Source organism: Hemiscyllium ocellatum, chromosome 4 (assembly GCF_020745735.1).
Source record: "Hemiscyllium ocellatum isolate sHemOce1 chromosome 4, sHemOce1.pat.X.cur, whole genome shotgun sequence".
NCBI classification, from domain to species: Eukaryota; Metazoa; Chordata; class Chondrichthyes; order Orectolobiformes; family Hemiscylliidae; genus Hemiscyllium; species Hemiscyllium ocellatum.
In genome coordinates this window covers 73752154-73778946 of record NC_083404.1, presented here as the reverse complement: position 1 = coordinate 73778946, position 26793 = coordinate 73752154, and the positions used below count along the sequence as shown (strand labels likewise).

At 41.8% G+C, this 26793-nt stretch overlaps 1 protein-coding gene across 1 annotated transcript in view; it reads left to right on the top strand.

The window, feature by feature from the left end:
- The window catches only part of LOC132815212 (lipoxygenase homology domain-containing protein 1-like), a 202642-nt gene that overhangs the window by 73392 nt on the left and 102457 nt on the right, over positions 1-26793 (top strand). Inside the window, exons 7-8 of the mRNA XM_060824026.1 lie at positions 1519-1673; positions 22753-22831. Of these exons, the coding sequence (XP_060680009.1) occupies positions 1519-1673; positions 22753-22831 (234 nt within the window). The remainder of the gene's footprint in view (positions 1-1518; positions 1674-22752; positions 22832-26793) is intronic.

The window sequence follows — 26793 nt, the reverse complement described above, 5'->3', positions numbered from 1 at the left end:
ATTTGTAGCTGAAGTTGAGGTTCAGGTTGTAAGTTTGCTCACTGAGCTGGTCAGCTTCTTTTCAGACATTTCATCACCATAATAGGTACCATCATCAATGACCCTCTGGTGAAGCGCGGGTGTTCTGTCCCACTTTCTATTTATGTGTCTTGGTCTCTTAAAGTGGGTGATATCATTTCCGGTTCTTTTTCTAAGAGATTGGTAAATAGGGTCCAAATTGTTGCATTTATTGGTGGAGTTCTGGTTTGAATGCCAGGCTGTAAGAATTCCCATGCGTGTCTCTGTTTAGCCTGTCCTGGGATGGATGTGTTGTCCCGGTCAAAGTGGTGTTCTTCTTTGTCTGTATGTAAGGATATTAGTGATACTGGGTCATGCCTTTTGGTGACTAGTTGGTGTCATGTATCCTGGCGGCTAGTTTTCTACCTGTGTCCAATATAGTGTTTGTCACAGTCCTGGCATGATATTTTTTAAATGACATCCATTTTGCTGGTTATTGGTGTCGGGCCCTTTAGGTTCATCAGTAGCTGTTTCAGTGTTTTGGTAATTTTGTTGGCTACCATGATGCCTAGGGGTCAGAGTAGTCTGGTAGACTACTTTCTACTCAAGACTGAATTTCTCACACTTTTCTAAAAGATTGGATGAATGATTACTTGTGGATCTGTGACTTCCATTTAGTTGTACTTTGAATACCAGCTCAGTTGGCTGCATAGGGCTGCATGACAGGCCAGATCCTGACATCTGAACTGGCTGTGAAACAAGCCAGTTCTAAATAGTTAAAAATCATACAGCACCAGGTTATAATCTAACAGGTTTATTTGGAAGCACTAGCTTTCAGAGCACTACTGCTCCTCCATCAGTACGAAACAGTATATTCAGAGCACTGAGGGAGTGAATATTCAAGTCAGTAGATTGGATGTTGTTCAAAACAACATTTGACTTGAGTCTATCAACAAGGAATTCTTACAAACTGAAACTATTGGTAATCAAGGATGAGGTGGAAAAGACCAAGTAGGCACTGAAGGACTATGGTGACGTATCATTCATCAGTCAGATCCTGATCAACATTTTCCATTAACTTCTTTTAGGTAATTTCTGGCTTGCTGTGTATTTTCAGCATTTTTAGAAGTTTAGCTTCCAGCATTCAAAACATCTCGTTTTCACTTGAGGGAAGTTTTTTTAGTTTCCATTCAACAGGATAAAGTGTTGGGATCGCCATAAGATGGCTTAGCAGCTGATTCTGCCACTTCCTTGTCACAGTGATAGTCTCTGTGGCAGTAGATGGTCCCACCAAAATACTTATGAAACTTACCTTGTCATTACTCTACTGTCCCCAGTCCAGTGCAATGGATATAAAAATAAACTTCAGGTGAAACTTCTCTATATAGCCAACAGTTCCCCAAAAGAAGTCTCTATGCTTTATAACAAAAGTAATAATTTTCATGTGCAAATATTCTTATTTTATACATTTTAAGTGCTATCTGATGGGTTACTCAATTGTTACATTGTTACTCAATTTAGTTGTGGAATACAGTGTTCATATACACACTGGAGATGAAGCAAATGCAGGTGCTGTTGGAACAGTTTTCATTATTGTCCATGGAGACAAGGGAGACTCTGGAAAACAATGGCTGACAAAATCTAATTCAGAACTTGTCACTTTTGATAGAGGAAAGGTAAGTTTTAGTCATAGATTTACACTACATTCTGATTATGATGCTGTAGTTGTGACCTTATCTTTTCTTTTTTTGCAAATTTTTGCAATTTCTGCTAATCCAACAAATTTTCACCCCAGTCGTAACAACAATGTGGTTTTTCTTTTCTTCCATTTGTATTATAACAAATGTATGAGCTTTGATTTAGCCACACTCTCTCAATTAGTCAGTATGTAGATAATATTCAGCATTTTTAAAAGTGTCCACAGTTATAAATAGACCAGATATTTTGCCTCACACTTTATATTTTTTATTAATGCTACAGTCTGTTGGGTAACTGAGCCTATTTTCCTTCCAGTATGCTTTCTCCAAAGTTAATTAAAATGCTAAAGCACTGTTTTCACCTTTGCCCCTTTGCTGAAGATTTTCTGCCAGCCAACTTTGATTCATATTTTTCACTTGCCATTGTATCCCTTTTGTTTTTGTATCTTTTTTATGAGTATGCCATGTCAGAACATTATCAAAAGCCTTATAAAAGATCAGTCTAGATCACATCAAATGTCAGTATGCCTCAAAATTTTTAATCAGTTTATTAGGCACAAATTTCTCTTCTCCAGTCTATGTTGGTTGTCATTGGTCAATTATTGTCTACTTGAACACCAAATTATATTGCAATTTCTTTTTCTTATAGTCTATCCAACATTGAACTGGCCTATAGTTACTCACGCTAGTCCTTTCTCTCTTTTTAAGCACTAGTACAATGTCACTCATCCTCCTATCCTCCATCACCATTCTTAAGCTAGAATGAATTGAAGAATGATGGTCAAAGCCTATGCTATTTCTTGCCATGCTAAGCTGCTCTCCCTGCAAACCCCTTTCAGCTTGACTAGTTCCTGAAAATTATGTCCAGAACTGCCAATTCTCTTTTTGGGCTTGCCATGTACTTCATTAATTAAAGGTCTTGTTGAGTTTGTTTAATGAATGCTGTACCGCTGTGTCTTTTAAACCAAAATTATCCCATTTAATTTCAAGGTAGATGCAATGAACTCCATTAGCTGTCGTTTTATTTCACGCTACTTAGTCATTTGTTTACATGTTTAATAGATAGAAGACAAAATAATTTTCCCTTATCACCTACAAATAGATTGTGCAACAATATTTTGTGTAAAATGTAGTCAACAAAAGTATGTTCAAGTTTTAGTTGCACAAGATTTTAGAAAAATCACTTTGAGGTAGTGCTGGTTAATGGTTCTTCACGCAAGAGTAGTTCTAAAAGGCAGGAATTTGTTTTCAATACATTTAAATGAGTACTGGTGGTGTGTGGATAATAGAAACCATCAAAAAATTGGGGCTGAATTTTGCCAGTGTTTAGCAAATTGTTTTAATCAGTGGGATTCATGACAGATAGTCCATGGTGATCTCCATTGACCTTTCCCATGCAATTCTCTGTTCTTTATTTTATTAATTATGGAACTGACCTCTTTGGCCTCTATTTCATGCAATTTTACAGAAGAAGTGTTAAAAATGCTCACCTTTGCTGGCCGTTTGTGAAATTCACCGCACTAGCACCATATTCAAACACCAGCTCTATAACAAACCAGAAACTGATCCTCACATTATGATCCTACACTATTGGAACCCAGCAGGTGACACAGAAATAGAAGCTGACACCTCATTTCACGGCAGGGAGCTGGTGACCAGGGTGGTTGTACAGAGTGGCAGTAACTTTTCCTTCAGATTACCAAAGGATGCCACATCACCAAATACAGCCTGGACAGAGAAAGTGGTCGAGGTTAGTGTGGACCAAATAAAAATGACCAGCAGTGCTGAAAGAAGGTTAATGATCTTCTGTATTTGTAAGTAAAGGCCACCATCTTTTTTCTGCTATCTCACACACACACTGCCACCATTACTCACGCTAACTGCCACTGCACATAACTCTCACTAAGTCTCAAGGACTGCAACCTCATTACTGAATGCAGCTCAACACTTACTCACCTCATCCTCCAAAACTACTCATTCTTCCTGCGCTCTGCACTCCTTAATTACTCACTGGAGATACCTCGCCATCTCTCCTACTCCTGCTTCATGACAATTACTTCATTCATCCACTTCCATCATATCAGTCCCTCCTGTTGTGCCATTATGAAACAGAATCTCTCAGAACCAGCTCAAGAAAGCAAAAGTGCCAGTAGAGTAGCAGATGTTAAGTTTCTCAACCTGTATGAGGAGAAAATGCTGCAGTTAGCCAGAGAAGAAGGTAACTGATCATGTGGATACACTGAGACCTGTATGAACATTAGCACCAGTGCTTATCACTTTATCCTAAACAATCTTTTATTACTTTATTATATCCAATTTCTTCTCTTATTTAAGTATTAGTGGATTCCAGTGAATTATAATGAGGTAAGCCAGCAGAATCGACAGTAAGCTCAACCCCCACTTCTGAGGAGAAGCCACTTTATCTTCTTTTGGACCAGCAAATGTATAATCTACATCCTTGACCAGTTCAGATTTCCACCTCAGTTGGTTCTCTTTCTAGATTAGATTCATGAACGTGATCTGCTGAGTGCATTATTGAAATGTCTATGCAGTTGGTCAAGGATGAAATGCCACATGTCCCTGACATTGATGACAGCCAAAGAACAGGCACCTGCTCAGCTCCAGACAGGGGATGATCCATAGTCTCTGCCTTCATCAAAATTCACAGAGAGGTTCACGAACAGCCTGCACTTTTGTCAGAGGCAATGAGTAAACTGGATCCGTTTAAGAGTCCATTAGATTAGATTACTTACAGTGTGGAAACAGACCCTTCGGTCCAACAAGTCTACACTGACCCTCCAAAGAGCAACCCACCCAGACCCATTCTCCTACATTTGCCCCTTCACCTAACACTACGGGGAATTTAGCATGGCCAATTCATCTAACCTGCACATCTTTGGAGGAAACCGGAGCAAACCCACGCAGACACAGGAAGAATGTGCAAACTCCACGCAGACAGTTGCCCGAGGCAGGAATTGAACCTGGGTCACTGGTGCTGTGAGGCAGCAGTGCTAACCACTGTGCCACCGTGCTGCCACCGTATTATGAGTATCATGCTAGCTCTGGGACACATACATTTGGCTACTTCCATGGACAAATTTGAGCCATGGAGATATATCTGCAATAAACTGTCTTTTTTTAGTTTATTTATGGGATCTGGGCATCACTGGCTGGGCGAACATTTGCTGCCCTTCACTTGTTGCCCTTGAGAAGGTGGTGAGCTGCTCTCTTGAGCTGATGCAGTCCTTGAGCTGTTGGTTGACCAATAATTTTAGGAAGGGAATTCCAGGAAGGAACAACGATATATTCATCAGTGAAGATGGTGAGTGGCTTGGAGGGAAATCTACAGGTGCTGGTGTTCCCATATATCTGCTACCCTTATCCTTCTAACTGAAAGTAGTTGTAGGTTTGAAAGCTGCTGTTCAAGGGTCGTTGGTGAATTTCTCTAGTGCATCTTTTAAGGTGCATTCCAAGAATGCGGTGGAGTAGGACGCTATGGACAGAGCTCGTCTGTTCCATCCGTTCCCTCTCTTTTTTCTGTTTTTTTCCTTCTCGTTTGTGTTTCTTTTCCTCTCTTTTCTTTGTTCTTCCAACACGGATTCTCAACCACAGTGCAAGACCAGCAGGGCAGCCTCCTGGCCTGGCTGGGTGGACTCTCAGCCTGACTTAGCAGACACTCGGCCCAGTGTGGCGATCTCGCAGTGGCCCATGAAGGAATTCAGCTCAATGTGGTGATCTTTCAATTATATATTGCAGTGTCTTGGCTCAAGGTGGCCTTAGTATGGACTTCTGGTCTTGAGGGATTCCTCGATGTGCAGTCCCACTATGGTTAAGCACTTGAGAAAGACTGTAGTATTTGAACTTTCAGCTTTATTTCTTTACTTTCTGCTCAGAACTAAGAAGACACCACTGTACTACAATTACTGCAAAGTTTAACTTTTAAGTTGTACTTTCTTTTTGCCTTGTTCTTAAGATTCTGTACCGAGGTGGCAACCTGTTAAACATTCCACTGTACTCTTGTACTTTTGTACTTGAGTATATATGCCATGAAAATCAAATCAAATTTAGGTAGTATACACTATTGCAATTGAGGGAGCAAATGTTTGTGGATATTTTACCAATCAAGCAAGCTGCTTTGTCCTGGTTGAAAATGTGTTGCTGGTTAAAGCACAGCAGGGTAGGCAGCATCCAAAGAATAGGAAATTCGACGTTTCGGGCATAAGCCCTTCATCAGGAATGAGGAGAGGGTGCCAGGCAGGCTAAGATAAAAGGTAGGGAGGAGGGACTTGGGGGAGGGGCGATGGAGATGTGATAGGTGGAAGGAGGTCAAGGTGAGGGTGATAGGCCGGAGTGGGGTGGGGGCGGAGAGGTTAGGAAGAAGATTGCAGGTTAGGAGGGCGGTGCTGAGTTGAGGGAACCGACTGAGACAAGGTGGGGGGAGGGGAAATGAGGAAACTGGAGAAATCTGAGTTCATCCCTTGTGGTTGGAGGGTTCCCAGGCGGAAGATGAGGCGTTCTTCCTCCAACCGTCGTGTTGTTATGTTTTGCCGGTGGAGGAGTCCAAGGACCTGCATGTCCTTGGTGGAGTGGGAGGGAGAGTTAAAGTGTTGAGCCACGGGGTGGTTGGGTTGGTTGGTCCGGGCGTCTCTGAAGCGTTCCGCAAGTAAGCGGCCCGTCTCCCCAATGTAGAGGAGGCCACATCGGGTGCAGCGGATGCAATAGATGATGTGTGTGGAGGTACAGGTGAACTTGTGGCGGATATGGAAGGATCCCTTGGGGCCTTGGAGGGAAGTGAGGGAGGAGGTGTGGGCGCAAGTTTTACATTTCCTGCGGTTGCAGGGGAAGATGCCGGGAGTGGAGGTTGGGTTGGTGGGGGGTGTGGACCTGACGAGGGAGTCACGAAGGGAGTGGTCTTTGCGGAACGCTGATAGGGGAGGGGAGGGAAATATATCCCTTGTGGTGGGGTCCGTTTGGAGGTGGCGGAAATGACAATGGATGATACGCTGTATACGGAGGTTGGTGGGGTGGTAGGTGAGAACCAGTGGGGTTCTGTCTTGGTGGTGGTTGGAGGAGCGGGGCTCAAGGGCGGAGGAGCGGGAAGTGGAGGAGATGTGGTGGAGGGCACCGTCGATCACGTTTGGGGGGAATCTGCGGTCCTTGAAGAAGGAGGCCATTTGGGCTGTGCGGTGTTGGAACTGGTCCTTCCTTGAAGAAGGAGGCCATCTGGCCTGGTGTCAAGCTCCTTGAGTATATTTGCAAGTGGACCCGTCCAGGCAAGTGGGGAATATTCAATCATTCTTGAATGTGCCTTGTAAATGCTGGACAGGCTTTGAGGAATCAGGAGGTATATTCCTCACAATGTCTGTAAACTAGGTGCACAGATGTTTATTGCCATGACTAAGTATTTAAGATGGGAGGGAGATGGACACATCAAGCTCCCTTCAGGTGTCCCATCCTCTCAGGAAAACAAGACAGTTCCAGCTGGCATCCAGATGGAAGAATAGCTACATGCTGGTCTGTCAGAAGCTTCCTCTTGGGACACTCCGCAACTGTCTACCTTTCTGCCTCCCCTTTGCCTTTGGTGTCAATGCCTGCAGAAGTCTAAATCGAGGAGCTGGACCTGCATTGGGCAAGACCTTCTTGACATTCCAGGGCCCTCTAGGCTCAGGCACCCTGGTGTGAACCAACCAAGTCTTCCAGGCTAACAGGCAATAGAGAGCAGACTCCCTGCATCCCATCAGGGTATCAGGACTGCACTTAGAAGTACTGGGACAAAAATGAAGGGAAACACTTATTGAGGTACATAGATGTCATTTAAAATAACCTTGCATTCTTGTAACAATATCTTCACTTACATTCTTAAGGTGTCTACTCTGGCATAATTTTCACTTTTAGACCCGCTGATGTTGCACCTGTTTGATGTACCAGCAACCTGTTCAGATGTCACAAAGATGAAAGAAGCTGTTAAGGACAAATATGTTCAGTATTCACATGCAATCCAACTCCTTGACCATAGAGCGGCATCAGACCATGTTTGTACCATGGTATGGATTGCTGCAGCCAAGTGTTTGCACTTTAAGTTGCAAAACACTGACACTACAAGCAATAAACTTGGGCATATCCATTCCACATATGTACTGTCCTTGTGATTATGAATTCAGTAATGATTCCACACATGTCTGCAGGCAACATTCCATTCCATGCTTTGCAGTTAGGAGGTGTACAGTGGGAAATTCATATCTCCATTTTTCTTAAAGCACAGTGACCTGCCAAGACAAGATACACAAAGTGTTGCCTTTCTCAGATTAAGTGATGTGCAAAGGGATGCTCAACCATTTCAGGGCAATTTACCAATCTGTGTGAACACTTAAACATTGAAGGCTAACCAGTGATGGAAGTGAATGAAAGAACTAGAACCATAGGAATGATGCAGTTCAGAAGGGAACCATTTGACCCATCTTGTCCATGCCAACCCAAAGACACTCAGTTGTCCTTTCTAACCCCATCTTTCTGAAGATGGCCCATAATCCTGCAGTTTATAGCAGTTAAGGTGCAGATCCAGGTATTTTGTGAAAGGACTTTTGCCTCCACCACCAACTCAAGCAGTGACTTCCAGCCACCTGCCACCCTCTGCATAAAAAAGTTTTTACTCTCATCCCTTCTGCCCCTTAGCTTGAATCTATGACCCCTGTTTTTTTTTAACTCTTCACCAAGGAAAACAGGTTCCTCTTGTCTATTCTATCTCGACCACTTACAGTTTTATGCACTCAATCAAGTCACCACTCAGCCTTCTCCATTCCAAGGGAAACAACTTCAATCTTACCAATCTCTCCTCATCACTACAATTCTGCAGCCTTGGCATCTTTCTGGTAAATCTTCTCTGCACTCTCTGCAGATAAATTATTACATTAAAAAGCACTCAACACCAGGTTATAGTCCAAGGGGTTTATTTGGAAGTACAAGTTTTCAGAGCACTGCTCCTTCAGCAGGTAGCCAGTGAAGTAGGATCAAAAAACATTTTTAGATTAGATTCCCTACAGTGTGGAAACAGGCTGTTCAGCCCAATAAGTCCACATCAACCCTCCGAAGAGCAACCCACCCAAGACCCATTCCCCTACATTTACGGGCAATTTAGCATGGCCAATTCACCAAACCTGCACATCTTTGGACTGTGGGAGGAAACCAGAGCATGCGGAGGAAACCTATGCAGACACAGGGAGAATGTGCAAACTCTACACAGACAGTCGCCCAAGGTTGGAATCGAACCTGGGACTCTGATGCTGTGAGCCACCAGTGTTAACCACTTAGCCACAGTGCCGCCCCAATTTTATAATACAAAATCATAGTTCATGCAACTGATATGATATATTGAACAAACCTAGATCGCTGTTAAGTCTTTCAACTTTTAGAATGGTTTGCTGGTTTTGATTTATTAATATGTAAATCCCAGAACATCTTTCAAGTCACATTCCCAAGATAACTTAAGGTTTTATAAAAAAGGTGACATCTCAGTTCATACAATATGCTAAAGGTGTAAAGTTAGAGTCTGTCTGTAATCCAATCTTGAGTCAGACTGGTTCTATTTCCAAAGTAAGGATTCATAAAATGTTACATGGATTGACTCCTTGCATTGACTGCCTGCAGACTGTGTGCTTTGTTGAGTAAAATAGAAAATATCTGCAAATACAATTCTGCAAATGCAAATTTACCCCATAGACTTATATGTGTGTGTGCATGTGAGGGGAAGAGAAAGAGAAAGAGAGAGAGACTGTGTGTGTGTGTGTGTGTGTGTGTGTATGTGTCTAAGTGTGTGTTGAGAGAGAGAGTGCGTGGGTGTGTGTGTGCGCGCATGTGAGAGAGAGTGAGTGTGTGTGTGTGAGCGTGTGTGAGAGAGAGGGTCTGCGTGAGTGTCTGAGTATGTAAGGCTGTGTGTATAGTGTAGTGGGTCACCTGTAGCATGACATGAACCCCAGGTCCCAGTTGAGGCCATCTTCATGCACATTGAACTTGGCTATCAGCATCTTCTTGGACATTCTGCTTTGTTATGTATCCTGAAATCTGCCCTGGATGACGGTCACCCGAAGATCTGAGGCCGAATGTCCCTGACCGCTAAAGTGTTCCCCGACTCGGAGAGAACATCCCTGTCTGGCAATTGCTGCACAGCGTCCATTCATTCATTGTCATAGTGTCTGTTTGGTCTAGCCAATTTACAGTGCCTCTGGGCATCCTTGCTTGCAGCGTATAAGATAGACAACATTGGCTGAGTTACACGAGTACCCGTCACATACATGGATCTCCTCATCAGAGCAATTATGTCCTCCCTGAAATGTGGTGATCAGGACTGTACACAATACCCCAGTTGTGGCTTCGCCAGTCCCTTGTACAATTTATATCCCTACTTTTGTTTTCCATACCTCTAACAAATAAAGAAGAACTTTCTATATCTCTTCTCTCCAATATATATTGCTACGATTTAGGGGCACATGCTCTTGCACATCAAGATCTCTCACTTCATCCAACTGCCTAAGTATGGTCCTGTATATCATGTATTCCCTTGTTTGACGTCCCAAAATGCATTACCTCACACTTATCAAATCTGAACTCCATCTGCCACTTTTCTGCTCATGCCACAAACTCATCTATACAATTTTGGAGCTTATAGCTATCCTCTACATTACCCACCGCACAGCCAATTTTTATGTTATCTGCAAATTTCCCAATTGTGCTCCTCATGTTCAATTCCAAATCATTAATGTATAATGCAGCAGAGGTCCCATGGGTCCTGCGGAGCACCACGTGAAACGGCTTTCCATTCACAAGTGCCTTGTGATTTTCCCCCAGTCTGTTGCCCATCATGAAGTACTGCAGTACACAGCACTCTGATATTATTGGTAGTGTTGTGTTGGTTATGTGGCAGGTCAGTCTGTGGTGCATGTGTACTTAGTTATTTTTGAAGTCCTTGAATTTTTCTGTTGCTGAATAAATATTTCCTTATCCATATGATTGTATGCTTAATATCTTCACCTGATGTCACCTTGCTGTCTTACAAAATCCTCCTTATCTTTTAGGAGATAGCAGCAATCGGAGAGATAGAGCAGTAACTAGCAAGGCTTTTAAGGTTAGGTGGATTTTAAGGCTTCAGTTAGCAGATAATATCAGAGTAGGAGAAAGTGAGGACTGCAGCTGCTGGAAGTCAGCATCAAAACGTGTGGCCCTGGAAAAGCACAGCCAGTCAGACAGCATCTGAGGAGCAGGAGAATCGAATGAAGAGCTTATGCTGAAAACGTCGACTCTCCTGTTCCTCAGATGCTGCCAGACCGGCTGTGGTTTTCCAGGGCCCCGCTTTTTGATGCTGACTTCCAGCAGCTGCAGTCCTCACTTTCTCCTACTCTGATATTATCTGCTAACTGAAGCCTTAAAATCCACCTAACCTTAAAAGCCTTGCCAGTTACTGCTCTATCTCTCCGATTGCTGCTATCTCCTAAAAGATAAGGAAGATTTTGTAAGGCAGCAAGGTGAGATCAGGTGAAGATATTAAGCATACAATCATATTGTTAAGGAACTATTTTCTCAACAACAGAAAAATTCAAAGTTTGGAGATGCCGGTGTTGGACTGGGGTGCACAAACTTAAAAATCACTCAACACCAGGTTAGAGTCCAACAGATTTATTTGGAAGCGCTGCTCCTTCATTAGGTGGAATAATTCAAGGACTTCAAAAATAACTAAATTCACATGCACTGCAGACCGACCAGGGACTACCTGCCATATAACCAGTGCAACGCCACCCAATGAAAGCAAGTCCAAATCCAGCTCAGCAGGGTTTAATGAGGTTCTACCTGCCCTTTCAAACTGAATGGTGCATTTTTGTATCAGGCTTCATTAGATAACCCTTCAAGACAATTCTTGATATCATTTTTCATGCTCAGTATTGCTCTCAATCTCCAATTTCTTCTCCATCACGAGCGCTTCTTCTTTGTCAGTTATGAAGGGTACAGAAGCCACTATAATGTGAGACACTCTTTCTGGGCTATACTGCAAAAGCTTTGTTGGAACAGTCCAGGGAGCGAAGTCTTAATTTAAGGAGGCCAATTGTCTATTCCTCTGAAGTTAAAATGGAGACATGGCCAATATCTGTGATTTCTCAGATGAATTTGTGGACCAAGAATTGGGTTGTGTCTCACAAGTCACTAGTTGCTATTAGAATGAGCTTTTGTTAATAAAATTCAGAATAACTGTGATTTTGATGGGCATTGTGAAGGGATGGCTGGCCAATCCTCCTGAGCATATATCTTGTCCCAATAGATAATACAGTTTGTTGGTGGTCTAGAACCTTTACTCATTTCTAACAGATGTTGATAATGACAGTGAGACAGATATATTCGGTGCCTGTTTATTTTCTTCTATCTTCTTGGAGGATCTTTTGCTGCTGTTTCTCCCTTTGGAAGTTTAATATCTTTTTCAATATTGAATTCTGGTTTCTAAAAAGGTTGGAAAGAACCCTCTAAATAACTGCTCAATCTAAAAGGGTGAGCAGATAATCTGTCAGGAATTTGGAAATATAACAGTGTATCAATAACATTGCTTAGGATCACTGGGGCGGCACGTTGGTTAGCACTGCTGCCTCACAGTGCCAGAGACCTGGGTTCACTTCCCGCCTCAGGCAACTGTCTCTGTGGAATTTGCACATTCTCCCTGTGTCTGTGTGGATTTCCCCCAGGGGCTCCGGTTTCCTCCTACAGTCTAAAAATGTGCAGGTTAGATGATTTGGCCATTCTAAACTGCCCATAGTGTTAGGTGAAGGGGTAAATGTAGGGGAATGGGTCTGGGTGGGTTGCTCTTCGGAGGGTCAGTGTGGACTTGTTGGGCCGAAGGGCCTGTTTCCACACTGTAAGCATCTAATCTAATCTAAACATACATCAGGCATAATAAAGTGGCATGTTATGGCCTCACACCCAATGTCATGCCGAGACAATGCACTATATAATCTTACGCAGACTTACATTGCAAAACTAAAGGTCTAATGCAACATTGGGTGAGTTAATTTCAGGCACTTCTCCACCATGATAGCAACTCTTCCCTAAAAACAGCCACCCTTTACAGTTAGATGTGGAAAATGGCAGCTCTGAAACATGTCAGTTATAGATAACAATGCAGAAATAGCAAAACTAAATAAGACTTCCAGTCATATATCTACATAGAACAAAGGACGGTTTTGCACAGAAAATACTGTTGAGTTTCACATTATGATGAGGAAGCTATTGGCGAGAATTCTTGGGGATAGGATTCATACACATTTGGAAATGATCTAATTAGGGATGATAAACATGGCTTTCTGCAGGACAGGCCATGCCTTCCTAATTTGGTTGAAGTTTTCAAAGTGTTGGTAAAAGTGATTGATGGGAGTAGAGCAGTGAATATTACATAAGGCTTTCGACAAGGTACTTTCTGATAGGGTCATTCAGCAGATTAAGACGCATGAGATCCACAGGGACTTGACCATTTGGATTCAGAATTGGCTTAGAAGACAGAGAATACTGGTGGAGAGTTGTTTTTCAAGCTGAAAGTCTGTGACTAGGGGTGCTCCACAGGGATCCATACTAGGACCTCTGCTCTTTGTGACATATAGGAAAATGTAGATGGGTGGGTTATTAAGTTTGCAGATGGTAAAAGATTGGTGGAGTTGTGGATAGTGTAGAAGGTTGTCAAAGGATACAGCAGGATATAGATCAGTTGCAGATATGGGCGGTGAAATGGCAGATGAAGTTGAATCTGAGTAAGTGTGACGTGCTGCACTTTGGAAGATCAAATGTTAAGGAAATATAAACAGCTAATGGCAGGACCCTGAACAGCATTAATGTAGAGGGGAATCATAAGATTCAAGTTCATTACTCCCTGAAAGTGGCCACGTGAATAGATTGGGTGGTAAAGGTGGTGTATGGCATGCTTGCCTTTACTACTTGGAGAATTGAGTACAGGAGACAGAATGTCACGTTGCAACTTTATAATACTTTGGATTAGCCAGACAGAGTATTGTGCTCAATTCTGGTTGCAACATTACAGGAAGGATATGGAGGCTTTGGAGAGGGTGCAGAAGAGATTTACTATTTTGCTGCTGGGATTAGAGGATATGACCTATAAGGAAAGGCTAGAAAAACTTGGGTTGTTTTCTCTGGAGTGACAGAGTCTGAGGGCAAACTTGATAGAAGTCTATAAAATTGAGAAGCATTGATGATGGTCAGAATCTTTTTCTCAAAATTGAAATGCCTGATACTAGGGAGTATGCATTTAAGGTGAGGGGGAGTAAGTTTAAAGGAGATGTGAGGGGCAAGATTTTTGCACAGAGTATTGCCGGGTGGTTGTGGAAGCAGATACTACAGGGGCATTTAAGAAACTTTTAGATGAACACATGAATATCCACAAAATGAAGGGATATGGAACAAGGGCAGGCAGAAGACATTATTTTAATTTGGCATTATGTTAAGCACAACATCATGGGCCAAAGGGCCTGTTCCTGTTCTGCGCAGTTCTACGTTCTATAAACAGGCCCTTCAGGCCTTCACGACTTCATTGACACGTGTTGCTTTTCTGAACTAAAACCATTTTTCTGTACATAGCTCTAACACCTCTATTCTGTGCCTCTTCGTACGTCTGTCAAGATGCCTCTTAAGCATTACTACTGTTTCTGTGTCCACCACCTCCACTCGCAGTTACTTCCACCCTTGGTTTAAAAAACCTGCCTCTCACACCTTCTAATTTGCTTCCTTTTAACTTAAAATTACATCCCCTTGTAATTGACAATTTTACTCTGAGAAAGACTCAGATGATCCATTCTATCTTTGACCCTCATAATTTTTCAAACTTCTGTTAGGTTGCCCTCATCCTTCAATGTCAAGTGAAAAGAAACCAAGTTTGTGTAATCTCTCCTCATACCTAACACCCTTCAAACTAGGCAATGTCCTGGTAAACCATTTCTGTACCCTCTCCAAAGCTTCTACATCCTTCTAATAATGTGGCAACTAGAACTGTACACAATATTCTAAATGTGGTCAAACTAAAGTTCTATACAGCTGCAATATGGCCTGCCAATTTTTATAGTCTATGACCCAACAGATAAAGGAAAGGATGCCACATGCCTTCTTGACAACCTTATCCACATATGTGCCACTTTCAAGGATCTGGTTATGTATACACCCAGATCTGTCTGTATGTTGATGCTATTAAGGGTTCTGCCATTTACTATATATTTTCCTCCGCCATTAAATCTCCCAAAATACATCAATTTGCATTTGTCCACATTAAACTGCATCTGCCATTTCTCTGTCCAAATTTTCAGTCTGTCTACATCCTGCTGTATCCTCTGGTAATCTCCTCACTGTCCACAGCTCCCCAAGTTTTATGAAAACTTGCAACTTATTCTCCTTCAAATCATTTAAGCATATTACAAACTACAGGGATCCCAGCACTGATTCCTGCAAAACACTATTCTCAGGTCGTCTGTCAGAAAAACACCTTCCTCACTATTCTCTGTCTTCTATGACCAAGCCAATTCTTACCAGATTACTTGATCCCATGTGACTAAACATTTTGTATCAGCTGCCATGAGACTCCTTGGCAAGAGCCTTGCTAAATCCATTTAGATTATGCCCAGCCCTCATCAACCATCATCTGGGCAACAAGATGGCACAGTGGTTAGCACTGCTGCCTTATAGCACCACGATCCTGGGTTTGATTCCACCCTTGTGTGACTGTCTATGTGGAGGTTGCTTGTTCTCTTGCTGGCTACATGTGTTTCCACTAGGTGCTCAAGTTTCCCACCACAGTCCAAAGAAGTGCAAGTTAGGTGGATATGCCATGATAAATTACTCCACAGTGTCCAGGGATGAACAGGCTAGTTGGGTTAGCCATGCTAAATATGGGGCTATGGGAATGGGTTGGGTCTGGATGGGATGCATTTTGGAGGGCTGAATGACGTCTTCCTGTACATGTGATTCTATATTCTTTGTAACTTAGTCAAAAAAAACAATAAATTTTGTGAGACATGACCTTCCACACACAAAACCATGCTGCCTATTGCTAATAAATCCATATTTTTCTAAATGTGAGTAAATCCTATCCCTCGGAACCTTCTCAAATAATTTCCATACCACTGAGATAAAGCTCACCGGCCTGTATTTTCCTGGATTATCCCTGTTGATCATCTTGAACAAATGAATATTGCTCTTCTCCAGTCCTCTGGGTCCTCACCTGAGACTAAATAGGATGCAGAGATTTCATACAATGCCCCAGTAATTTCCTTAACTATCTCTCCTAGCATTCTCAGATAGATCCCCATCAGATCCTGGGGACTTGTCTACCTTAATGCTTTTCAAAGCGCCCAACACCTCCTTTTTCATATTGATATGCCCTAGAATATTAACATGTCCTCATTGGTCTCACCATGCATCATGTCCTTCTCCTTTGTGGATGCTGATGCAAAGTATTCATTAAGCACTTCACCCTTAAAAGGTTCCCAAATGCGGATTTACCCTCAAACAACCACCCCCAATCTATATTCTCCAGTTCCTGCCTAATATTTATAGAATTCCAAACAGTGTGGAAGCAGGTCATTTGGTCCATCAAGTCTACACTGCCTGTCTAAATTTCTCACTTTCTCCTAGAAGATTTTAACCTACTGCGAATCCTCTTGCAAGGATGCCTTCCTTGAAGAAGCTCTCTTCTCACTTCCTCCTGTCTAAAGGTCGACCAACTCCTCCCTGCCCTATGATCCTGCATTTACCATGGCTAATCCATTTAGCCTGCACATCCCAGGACATTATGGGCAATTTAGCATGGCCAATCTAGCTAACCTGCACATCTTTGGACTGTGAGAGGAAATCATAGCACCTAAAGGAAACCAACGCAGACAAAGGCAGAATGTGCAAACTCCACACAGACAGTCACCTGAAGGTGGAATTGAATATAGGCCCCTTGTCATAATTATCGTAGAACATAGAAAAGTACAGCACAGAACAGGCCCTTAGAACCACGATGCTGTGCCAAGGTTAATCCTAACATGAAACGTAATACTTAACCCATGCATCCCTCAACTTATTGCTATCCATGTGCATATCCAGCAGTCGCTTAAATGTCCCTAATGACTCTGCTTTCACCACCACAGCTGGCAATGCATTCCATGCATTCACAACTCCCTGCGTAAAGAACTTACCTCTGACATCTCCTCAATACCTTTCTTATAATATCTTAAAACTATGGCTCCTCGTACCAGTCAATTCTGCCCTGGGGAAAAGTCTCTGGCTATTGACTCTGTCTATTCCTCTCATTATTTTGTACACCTCGATCAGGTCTCCTCTCTTTCTCCTTTTCTCCAGAGAGAAAAGTCCAAGCTTATTCAACCTTTCTTCATATGACAAGCCCTCCAGTTCAGGCAGCATCCTGGTAAACCTTCTTTGCACCCTCTCCAAAGCCTCTATATCTTTCCTATAGTAGGGCAACCAGAACTGGACACAATATTCCAAGTGTGGTCTCACCAGTAACTTGTAGAACTGGGGCAAAACCTCACAGCTCTTAAACTCGATCCCCCTGTTAATGAAAGCCAAAACACCATATGCTTTCTTAACAACCCTATCCACTTGGGTGGCAACTTTGGGTACTTGCACACCCAGATCTCTCTGTTTCTCCACACAACCAAGAATCCTGTCTTTAATCCTATATTCAGCATTTGAGTTCAACCTTCCAAAATGCATCCCTTTGCATTTATCCAGGTTGAACTCCATCTGCCATTTCTCAACCCAGCTCTGCATCCTGTCTATGTTGCACTGCAGTCTGCAATAGCCCTCAATATTATTAATGGAACCTCCAATCTTTGTGTTATCTAAAAATTTACTAACTCACAGCTCAACATCCTCATCCAAGTCATTTATACAAACTACAAAGAGCAGAGGCCCAAGAACAGAGCCCTGTGGGACCCACTCATCACTGACTTCCAGGCAGAATACTTTCCATCTACAACCACTCTTGCTTTCTGTCAGCCAACCAATTCTGAATCCAGATAGCCAAATCTCCCTGTATCCCACACCTCCTGACATTGTGAATCTGCCTACCATGGAGAACCATATCAAATGCCTTGTTGAAGTCCATATACACCATATCCACTGCTCAACCTTCACCTCCTCAAAGAACTCAATAAGGTTTGTGAGGCATGACCCACCCCTCACAAAGCCATGCTGACTGCCTTTATTCACACTATGCTTTGCCAAATAGTCATAAATCCTATCCCTCAGAATTCTTTCCACAACTTTGCTAACCACAGATGTAAGACTGACTGATCTGTAATTGCTAGGGATTTCCCTATTACCCTTCTTGAAAAGAGGAACAACATTTGCCTCCTTCCAATCCTCTGGTATGACTCCCATGGAGAGTGGGGAGGCAAAGACCCTCGCCAGCGGCTTAGCAACCTCCTTTCTCGATTCCCGGAGCAACCTAGGATAAATCTGGTCCAGCCCTGGGGACTTATCAACCTTAATGTTTTCCAAAATTTCCAGCACATCAATGTCATCAATCATGATCTGGTCAAGCCTGTATCCCAGCTCCTCAAAGTTTTCATTCACAACAAGGTCCCTTTCCTTATTGAAAACCAAAGCAAAAATCTCATTTAGGGCTTCCCCTATCTGCTCAGATACCACGCCGAAGTTCCCTCCATTATCCCTGATCAGCCCTACCTTCTTCCTGGTCATTCTCTTATTCCTCACGTATGAGTAAAAAAATGCCTTTGGGTTCTCCCTGATCCTTCTTGTCAAGCCTTTTTCGTGCTCCCCTCTGGCTCTCCTCAGTCCATTTCTGAGCTCCTTTCTAGCAAGCCTGTAATCCTCTAAAGCTATGCTAAATCCTTGCATCCTCTACCTTATGTAAGCTGCCTTCTTCCTTTTGATGAGAAGCTCTTCTGTTCTCGTCATCCAATGTTCATTAATCTTATCCCTTCTTACCTGTCTCAGAGGAACAAACTTGTGCATCACTCGCAACAACTCTCCTTAAATAGTCTCCACATGTATGTTTTACCCTTTCTGTGGAACAATTGCTCCCAGTCTGTACTTCCCAACTCCTGTCTGATTGCGTCATAATTTCCTTTTGCCCAATTAAATACCTTCCCTTGGTAATTGCTCCTTTCCCTCTCCAAGGCTACAGTAAACATGAAGCAGTTGTGATCACTGTCACCAAAGTGTTCCCCCACCGCGAGATCTGACACCTGTCCTGGATCATTGCTGAGCACCGAATCCAAAATGGCCTCTCCCCTCGTTGGCCTGTCCACATACTGAGTAAGGAAACCCTCCTGAACACACCTGACAAAAATGGCTTCATCCAAACCATCTGCACTTAGGCGGTTCCAGTCAATATTGGGAAAGTTGAAATCACCCATAACAACAACCCTCCTACATCTGCATTTTTCCAGAATCTGCCCGCCTGTGAGTTCCTCAATCTGTCTACTGTTATTAGGTGATCTGTAGAAAACCCCCAGTGTGGTGGCTGTCCCCTTGCTGTTCCTAACTTCCACCCATACTGACTCAGTAGACAAACCTTCCTCAACAACCTTCATTTCTGTAGCTGTGATGCACTCTCTGATTAGCAATGCTACACCCCCTCCTTTTTTTCCATCCTCCCTGTTCTTTTTAAACATTCTAAACTCTGGAACATCAAGCAACCATTCTTGTCCCTGTGAAACACACGTTTCCATTATGGCCACAACATCATAATTTCCCTAGTTTCATATTACTGCTTCAGGACTACTCTTGTCCTTATCCATAAGTAGCTTTAAATTTACAAAACCTTTGGCACTGTTTCTAAAATGTTTGCCCATTTGAAACGTTGATCATCTGGCAGGGCTCATTCTCCAATGCCAGGTCTAGTATGGCCCTTTCCCAAGCTACAATATTTAAATATTGTTTCTAAATACCATCCTGGACACACCTAACAAATTCACCCTCTATCCAAGGTCCTGGCACTGAGAGAGTCCCCATCAATCTAGGGGAAGTTGAAATCACGCACCACAACACCCTTGTTGTTTTTACCTTTTTCAATAATCTGTCTCTGTATATGTTCGTTGGTCACTCGCTGGCTGCTGGGAAGCATGTAGTAGAATCGCAGGATTCTACCCTTCCTGTTTCTGAGCTCTACCCATATGGTCTTGCTTGGTGAGCCCTCCAAGGTGTTTTCCACCCGTACAGTAATATCAGTAATGCAACTCCCCCTCCTCTTTTACATCTCTCTCTATCATGCCTGAAATATCAAAATCCCGGAATGTTAAGCTACCAGTCTACTCTGTCTCTCAACCAATTCTCTGTCACAGCTACAACATCATAGTTATATGTACTCTAATGTAATCTAAGCTCTCAGTTCATCTCCCTCAAATATACCTCAGATTGTCAGTCCTTCCATGTTCAGACATCTCTCCCAGTGTGTTCTTCCCTTTAGTCTTACTGACCTTAGTCTTTGACTCCTCAATAATTTTACTTGCTGACCTACAGCTTTGGTTCCTGGCCGCTGCTATCCTAGTTTAACCCTCCCAAGTGGCACAAACCTCTTTTCCAGGACACAGTTCTCCTTCAGTTTAGGTGAAACTTGTCCTTCTTGCATAGGTTGCCCCTGCCCAGGAAGGCATACCAATGATCCACATACCTAAAGTCCTTGCTCCCACACCAGCTTTTTAGCCACATATTTAAATGTACTATCTTCCTCTTCATAGTCTCACTGGCATATGGCACAGGAAGTAATCCTGGAGGTCCTGGTCTTCAAATTCCTATCTAACTCCCTGAAATTCCTAACTCATTTCACTTTCTGCTTTGTTGTCTGTAACAATGTGGACCACAACCTCTGGCTGCTCACCATCTCCACCAGAATAACCTGTGCCCACTGAGAGATATCCTTGATTCTGGCATCAGGAAGGCAACATAACACCCTGGTGTTTCATTTGTGGCCACAGAAATGCTTATCTGTGCCCTGACTGTAGATTCCACAGTGCTTGCCTACACTTTTATCCTCCAAGTTATACATAGCTTTGTGTATTTGACATGATGGGGCCAACTGATGCCAACTATCTCACAATCATGATTGTTTGAGACCATAATTTGTAATGTTAATGATTGCCAGAAGACCGATCAATTGAATGCAATTTGTGGTATATGAAGTGACATTACAGAATCAGTGTATCCATAATTTTCCTGACATATTAATAATTATACTCTGTCCCTGAAGAGAAAAAGTAGTCAGAGTAATCACTTTGTGGCCATTGTATCTCATTATTACATAGTTATGTTTGGTGCATTGTAGTTATATTATTCTACTGTCTGCTCGAAACGTCGAATTCTCTATTCCTGAGATGCTGCCTAACCTGCTGTGCTTTGACCAGCAACACATTTGCAGCTACTGTCTATAATGACCATTCTGTCTACCCATATTTCCATTCAGCTCCTTTCTATCAGAGTTCTAAAGAAGCGTCACTGGACCCAAAATGTTAATTCTGATTTCTCTCCATAGTTGCTGCCAAACTTGCTGAGTTTTCCAGCAATTTCTATTTTTGTTTTTGTTCCTTTACATTATGGTTACTCTTCCCAGTTCATCCCTGAGCTCCCTACTTTGCAAATTTCCATGCCCTTGCTGGCTCTGAAATCTCTTTACATTGAGGTGAGCATGTTTGTGATTGTGCAAGCTCCCCTCCTTCCTGTGTTCTATTAAGATCACTCTCTCTTTTATCTCTCATTGTCCCCTTCCACTATCATCATTCCTACAGTGATCCAGTCAAATCAATCTCAAACACAGACTTTAGCATTCCACTTTCCCCTTAACGCCACGGACAGTCCATTGATGCCTAAATTTCCTGGACTCACTTGGGAGGAAAACCCTACCACTGGATGCAAGTCTCAATAGCACCTAAGCTTGTGATCTGATAACTGATTGCACTGGACTTGCAGGCCTGACTGTTGCTTAACTCACAAACCACAAGGATCCCTAGATTCTGCTGAGACCAAGTGCCTGAAGCTAACCTCTTGGACTGAGATCAAACTTTGGTGGAGCCCTATGGCTGATTATAGTCCCCCTTAACTCCACTGAAGAATGGTCTCCTTTCACTTTCAAATGTAGCCACTTAGTTGAAACACATGCAATGTGTTTTCTGTCTGAGTGTCTAACACATGTTGTAGGTGTGACATTGAAATTGCCTAGTACAGAAACATGTCAACCCCTTGGTTGTTCACTGTTCTGCACAGTAAGAAACTACCAACCTCTCCCTTTATACTAAAAAGCAGTGCAAGCCAGAGAAACAGAAAGTCTATAGGTTATGGCTGAAGTGTCTGTGTGCTGAAACGTAATGCCAGCTCCAGAGACCTCAGCCTTAAAAATGAGCAACATAAGTGAGTACTAAGAATGTCAGATAAAAACCATAAGACGCATTCTTTTTAGATGTATGAGGTGCATACATGTTCCTGCTTACAAGGAGACCTGACAAAATCATGCAAGGAGTAAGTGTCTGTGAGGACCAAAGTGAAATCCTGAAGGGCTGGAGTGGTATGAACTAATTCAAAAGCAGCCATTGTCAAAAAAGGGTGAAACATGATTGAGCAAACATAGTGTAGACAATGAAGCTATTTGAAGGCTAAGAGAAGCAAATGGTAGGTGGTAATACTTTCATGTCAGAAATTGGCATCATCTAGTTTTTCAGGGAAAAGGGAAGAATCAGACACTTAGAAATAACGCAAGATTCGCTACCACTGAGATGAACGTACATGAGAATAACATAATTGCCATTCAGTGAAATTCATAACTAGCTGTTTTGAAACTTATCAGAATATCAGAATTTTTTTGTTCTGCACATCAGGAATCTGATTTTTTAATGTTTACTGTTGCATGTCCCACCAATGCCATCTTATGAAGACATGGGAAAAGTCCACCCTTGAAATGACTTCACTTATATGCAATTCTCTGACTAAGCAGCTCCAAATTTTACTTTTCTTCTTAACATAAAGAAATGAAAGATACTTACATTTTCTTTCTAAATGTCTGCATTTTCAGGTGGACATATTCAGATTTAGTGCAGTGTACCTTGGAAAACTCCATGATATTGTTATTGGATACAATAGCCAGAGAAAAGGTATTTCAAATCACAATATTTCACTTTAACATTATGTAAGCAGCATTGATTTGATATGGATATCAAACAATTATATTTTTTTGACATCTCTGCAAGGTTCAATGTACTGTTTACTGCTGAATTGTCAATATGAGACTGCCAAGTCTAATTGTCTCTTTTTGGGAGTCAATTCACCATTTGTCAGTTCAATGTTTACCTTTGAGTCAACATCACAGAAACAATCTTGTCATTATCATGTTACTGTCTGTGAGACCTTGTTGCGCACTAATTAACTGACATATTTCCTACATCAAAACAGTGTCACAGACATACTTTATTGCTCGTAATGTGTTTGGTATATCATGAGATTAACAAAAGTACTTTTTTGTGCATCCTTTATGTGGTAAAGAAAAATCAACACTTTTCATCCCCACTATCACTCTGATCACAATGCCACTAATTCATATTGAAGTGTAATTCCATGATAGATTGTAACACTCCAGAGTTTTTTTTCCAACTGGCTAATCTTCATTATGTGAATTAAGAGATTATTGAGAAAATGAGAGAATAAATCCCAATATGGACATGTTGGGCAAGATGTCCTATTTCTCCATTGTAGTTTCTATACAAAGGATTATTAATGATAACAGTAATTTAAAATACTAGCTGTATTTTGGCAAAATTCTCCAGATCTTCCAATTTATACAATTGAAAAGCTGCTGAAACCGTGATATGACTGACTTTTCTCCTACTCTTATTACCAAACCTTGGGTCTTGGTCCTCCATTTGATAAGTCCGTTTTCTATTGGCAAAGTGCTGCAAGACTTCTTGGTAAAGCAGTTTAAATTACAAGCTTTAGATACTCATACCACAATCTCTGTAATTCTCCCCGTGTCTGCTTTGGTTTTCTCTGGGTGCTCTGGTTTCCTCCCAAAGTCCAAAGATGTGCAGGTTAGGTGAATTGGCTATGCTAAATTGCCCATTGTGTACTGGGGATGTGCAGGTTAGTCAGGAGGAAATGTAAAGTAATAGGGTAGGGAAGTGTCTGGGTGTCATAGTCTTCGGAGAGTCGGTATGGACTTGTTGGGCCAAATGGCCTGGTTTCCACACTGCAAGGATTCTATGGTTCCACGAATTAGCTCCGTGGAGGTTCCAGAAAATATATTTGAAAATACACCATTGGTTAAAAAAGTATATATTCGCAAAATGGTGCACTTAACATTTTAACGACTTTGAAAAATATCTGCCTAAATTTTCCAGTGAGTCATGGTAAACATACTTGGATGCAAACATGAGTGTTTAATAGTTTTTTTTTCCCTTTAAATAGTTCAGTGAAATAAACAAGACATTTAAATGTCTAACTTAAAATGAAATTGAACAAATACATCAGTTTAATAAATTGAAGTAAACCACTAATATGTTGTTAACCGTGTGGAATTATTTCCACTAATGGTAAACACCTGCAAATGACAGATGAAACACAAGAGGGCCCACAAGCCACATTTTTTTGCAGAACACCTCCAATCTGTCCATAAGAATGATCCTGACCTTTCATTTTAATAAAATTCATACACTAATGTTTCTATGCTGTATGACTGGCACAGTTTTGCAATGAAACTCAATACAAATGCATTTAGACAAAAGTAAATGAACCCGTCAGTTCTGCCAGATTAGTTGTGAATGGTGGTGGACAGTTAAAGGTTAACAGGGAAAGGAGGACGACCACAAATATTCCCATTCTCTGATGAAGGAGACCATCACCTCGGTGCAAAAAACAAGACCAAAGCACTTGCAACCATTTTCACCAGAAATGCCAAGCAGATGATCTATCTAGACCTCTTCTGAAGTCCAACAGTAACATAGATACAAATCTTAATTTAATTTGATTCACTTCACATAATATCAAAAAATAGTTGAAGGCACTGCATACTTGCTCCAAAGGCAATGGGCCTTGCCAACATTCCAACAATAATACAAGGTATTTGTGCCACAAAGAAGACTGATGGGGTAAAATTGACTGGATTGGATTTGTCCTACATTTTGTGAACAGGACACAGTTCACATTGTTGGTAGATGCCACTTTTGCTAGAGCAACTTGAATGGGGTGCAGCTAGATTTGCAATAGAAATACTTAATTACTATTTGAGAAGTTGTCAGAGCTTATAGCCTATGCAGTTTGAGGCAGTTTCTGCCTTTCCTTGTTTTTATTTTATTTGTTCATGGAATGTGGGCATCATGGTTAGGCAAACATTTATTGGCCATTCCTAACTACCCTTGAACTGAGAGACTTGATTCTTTCAGTTAAGCAGCAACCACACATTGCTGGTGTTATATTATCCAGACCAGGTAAGAATTGCAGATCTCCTTCCTTTAAAACAAATTGGTGACCCAGGTGTGTTTTTACAATTGACAATAGTCACCATTAGACTAGCTTTTAATTTACAATCCTGGCTTTTCTTTATTGAATTCATATTTCACTATTTGTCATGATGGGATTCAAACCCATGTCTCCAGAACATTAGTTTGTGATTCTGGATTACTAATGCAGTGACTTTACACTATGCCATCACCTCTCCATATTGGACAAGTACGCAGTGAATGAATTGCCAAAGAATTGGCATCTGCAGAGTAATAAACATTACAACACAGAGGGAGGCTACTCAACCCATTTTATCTGCATCAGTCAAAATAAATCTGACTATAGTAATCCTTTTTCTGGCTTTTGGCCTATAGCCCTGGATACTATGACAATGTGTGAATATCAAAATACTACTTCAATGTTACAAGAGTTTCTGACTCATCTTCCCTTTCAGGCAATGAGATCCAGACTCCCTCCATCGAGTCAGAAAAATTCTCTGCAACACCCCTCTTAGTCTTACCTCTTGCCTCAAATCTATGCCTACTGGTTATTCATGACATCTACTACTGGAAAAGCTGCCTTCGTAAACATCCAATCTTTTCCTCTCAAACTTCTAACAGGTCCCTGTCAACCTCCGCTGCTCCAAGGATAACAGCTCTAGTCTATTCAATCTTTCCTCATAGCTTACACCTTCCAGCCAGACTGCATTTTGGTGAATCTTCTCTGTGCCCTCTCTAGTGCAATCATATCTGTCCTTTAATGTGGTGATCAGAACTGAATGCAGTACTCCAGTTGTGGCCTAGCCAATGATTCATACAGTTTCAGCATAAACTCTTTGCTGTTGTATTCAGTGCCTCAGCTGATAAAGGCAAGTATCCCATATTTCTTCTTAACTACTTTATCTATCTGCCCTGTTGCTTCCAGAGATCTGTGGATATGCACTCCAAGGTCCCGCTGATCTTCAGTACTTTCCAGAGTCTTGCCACTTAGTGTATTCCCTGGCTTGTTAGCCCTTCCCAAATATATTACTTCATACTTTTCCGGGATTGAAACCATTTTTTACTGCTTTGCCCACTTGACCAGTCTGTGCTATTTTCCTGCAATTTGAGCTCTCCTCCACATTTTTTTAATGTCATCTTGATCATATACCCCTAATTTAAGTCCAACTCATTAATGTAATTAATAAGTAATCATCACAAATTGAGAAGGCCTCAGGACCAAACCCTGCAGAACTCTACTGAAACAACCCTCTTTTTCCTGTCAGTTTGCCTTGAATTCTATAGGCTCTTACTTTCTTGACTAGTCTCTGTGAGATGACATATCAAAAGTCTTGCTAAAGGCCACATGGAATGTAAAGTACCTGAAATTCTCTGATCTAGAATTTCCTATACTTTCTTAATAATGGGTCAACAGTAACAATCTCCGGTCTTCAGGTAGCTCACCTGCGGTCACAGAGGATTTGAAAATTATAGTAAGACTGCTGAAAGCTCCTCCCTTGTCTCCCTCAGCAGTCTGGAGTACGTCTCGTTCAGACCTGCAAATTAATTCACGTTCAAGACTTTTAAGGGCATTTGTAAACCACTTTTAACCATTTAACAATTCCTGCCACACTGTTATTCTATGG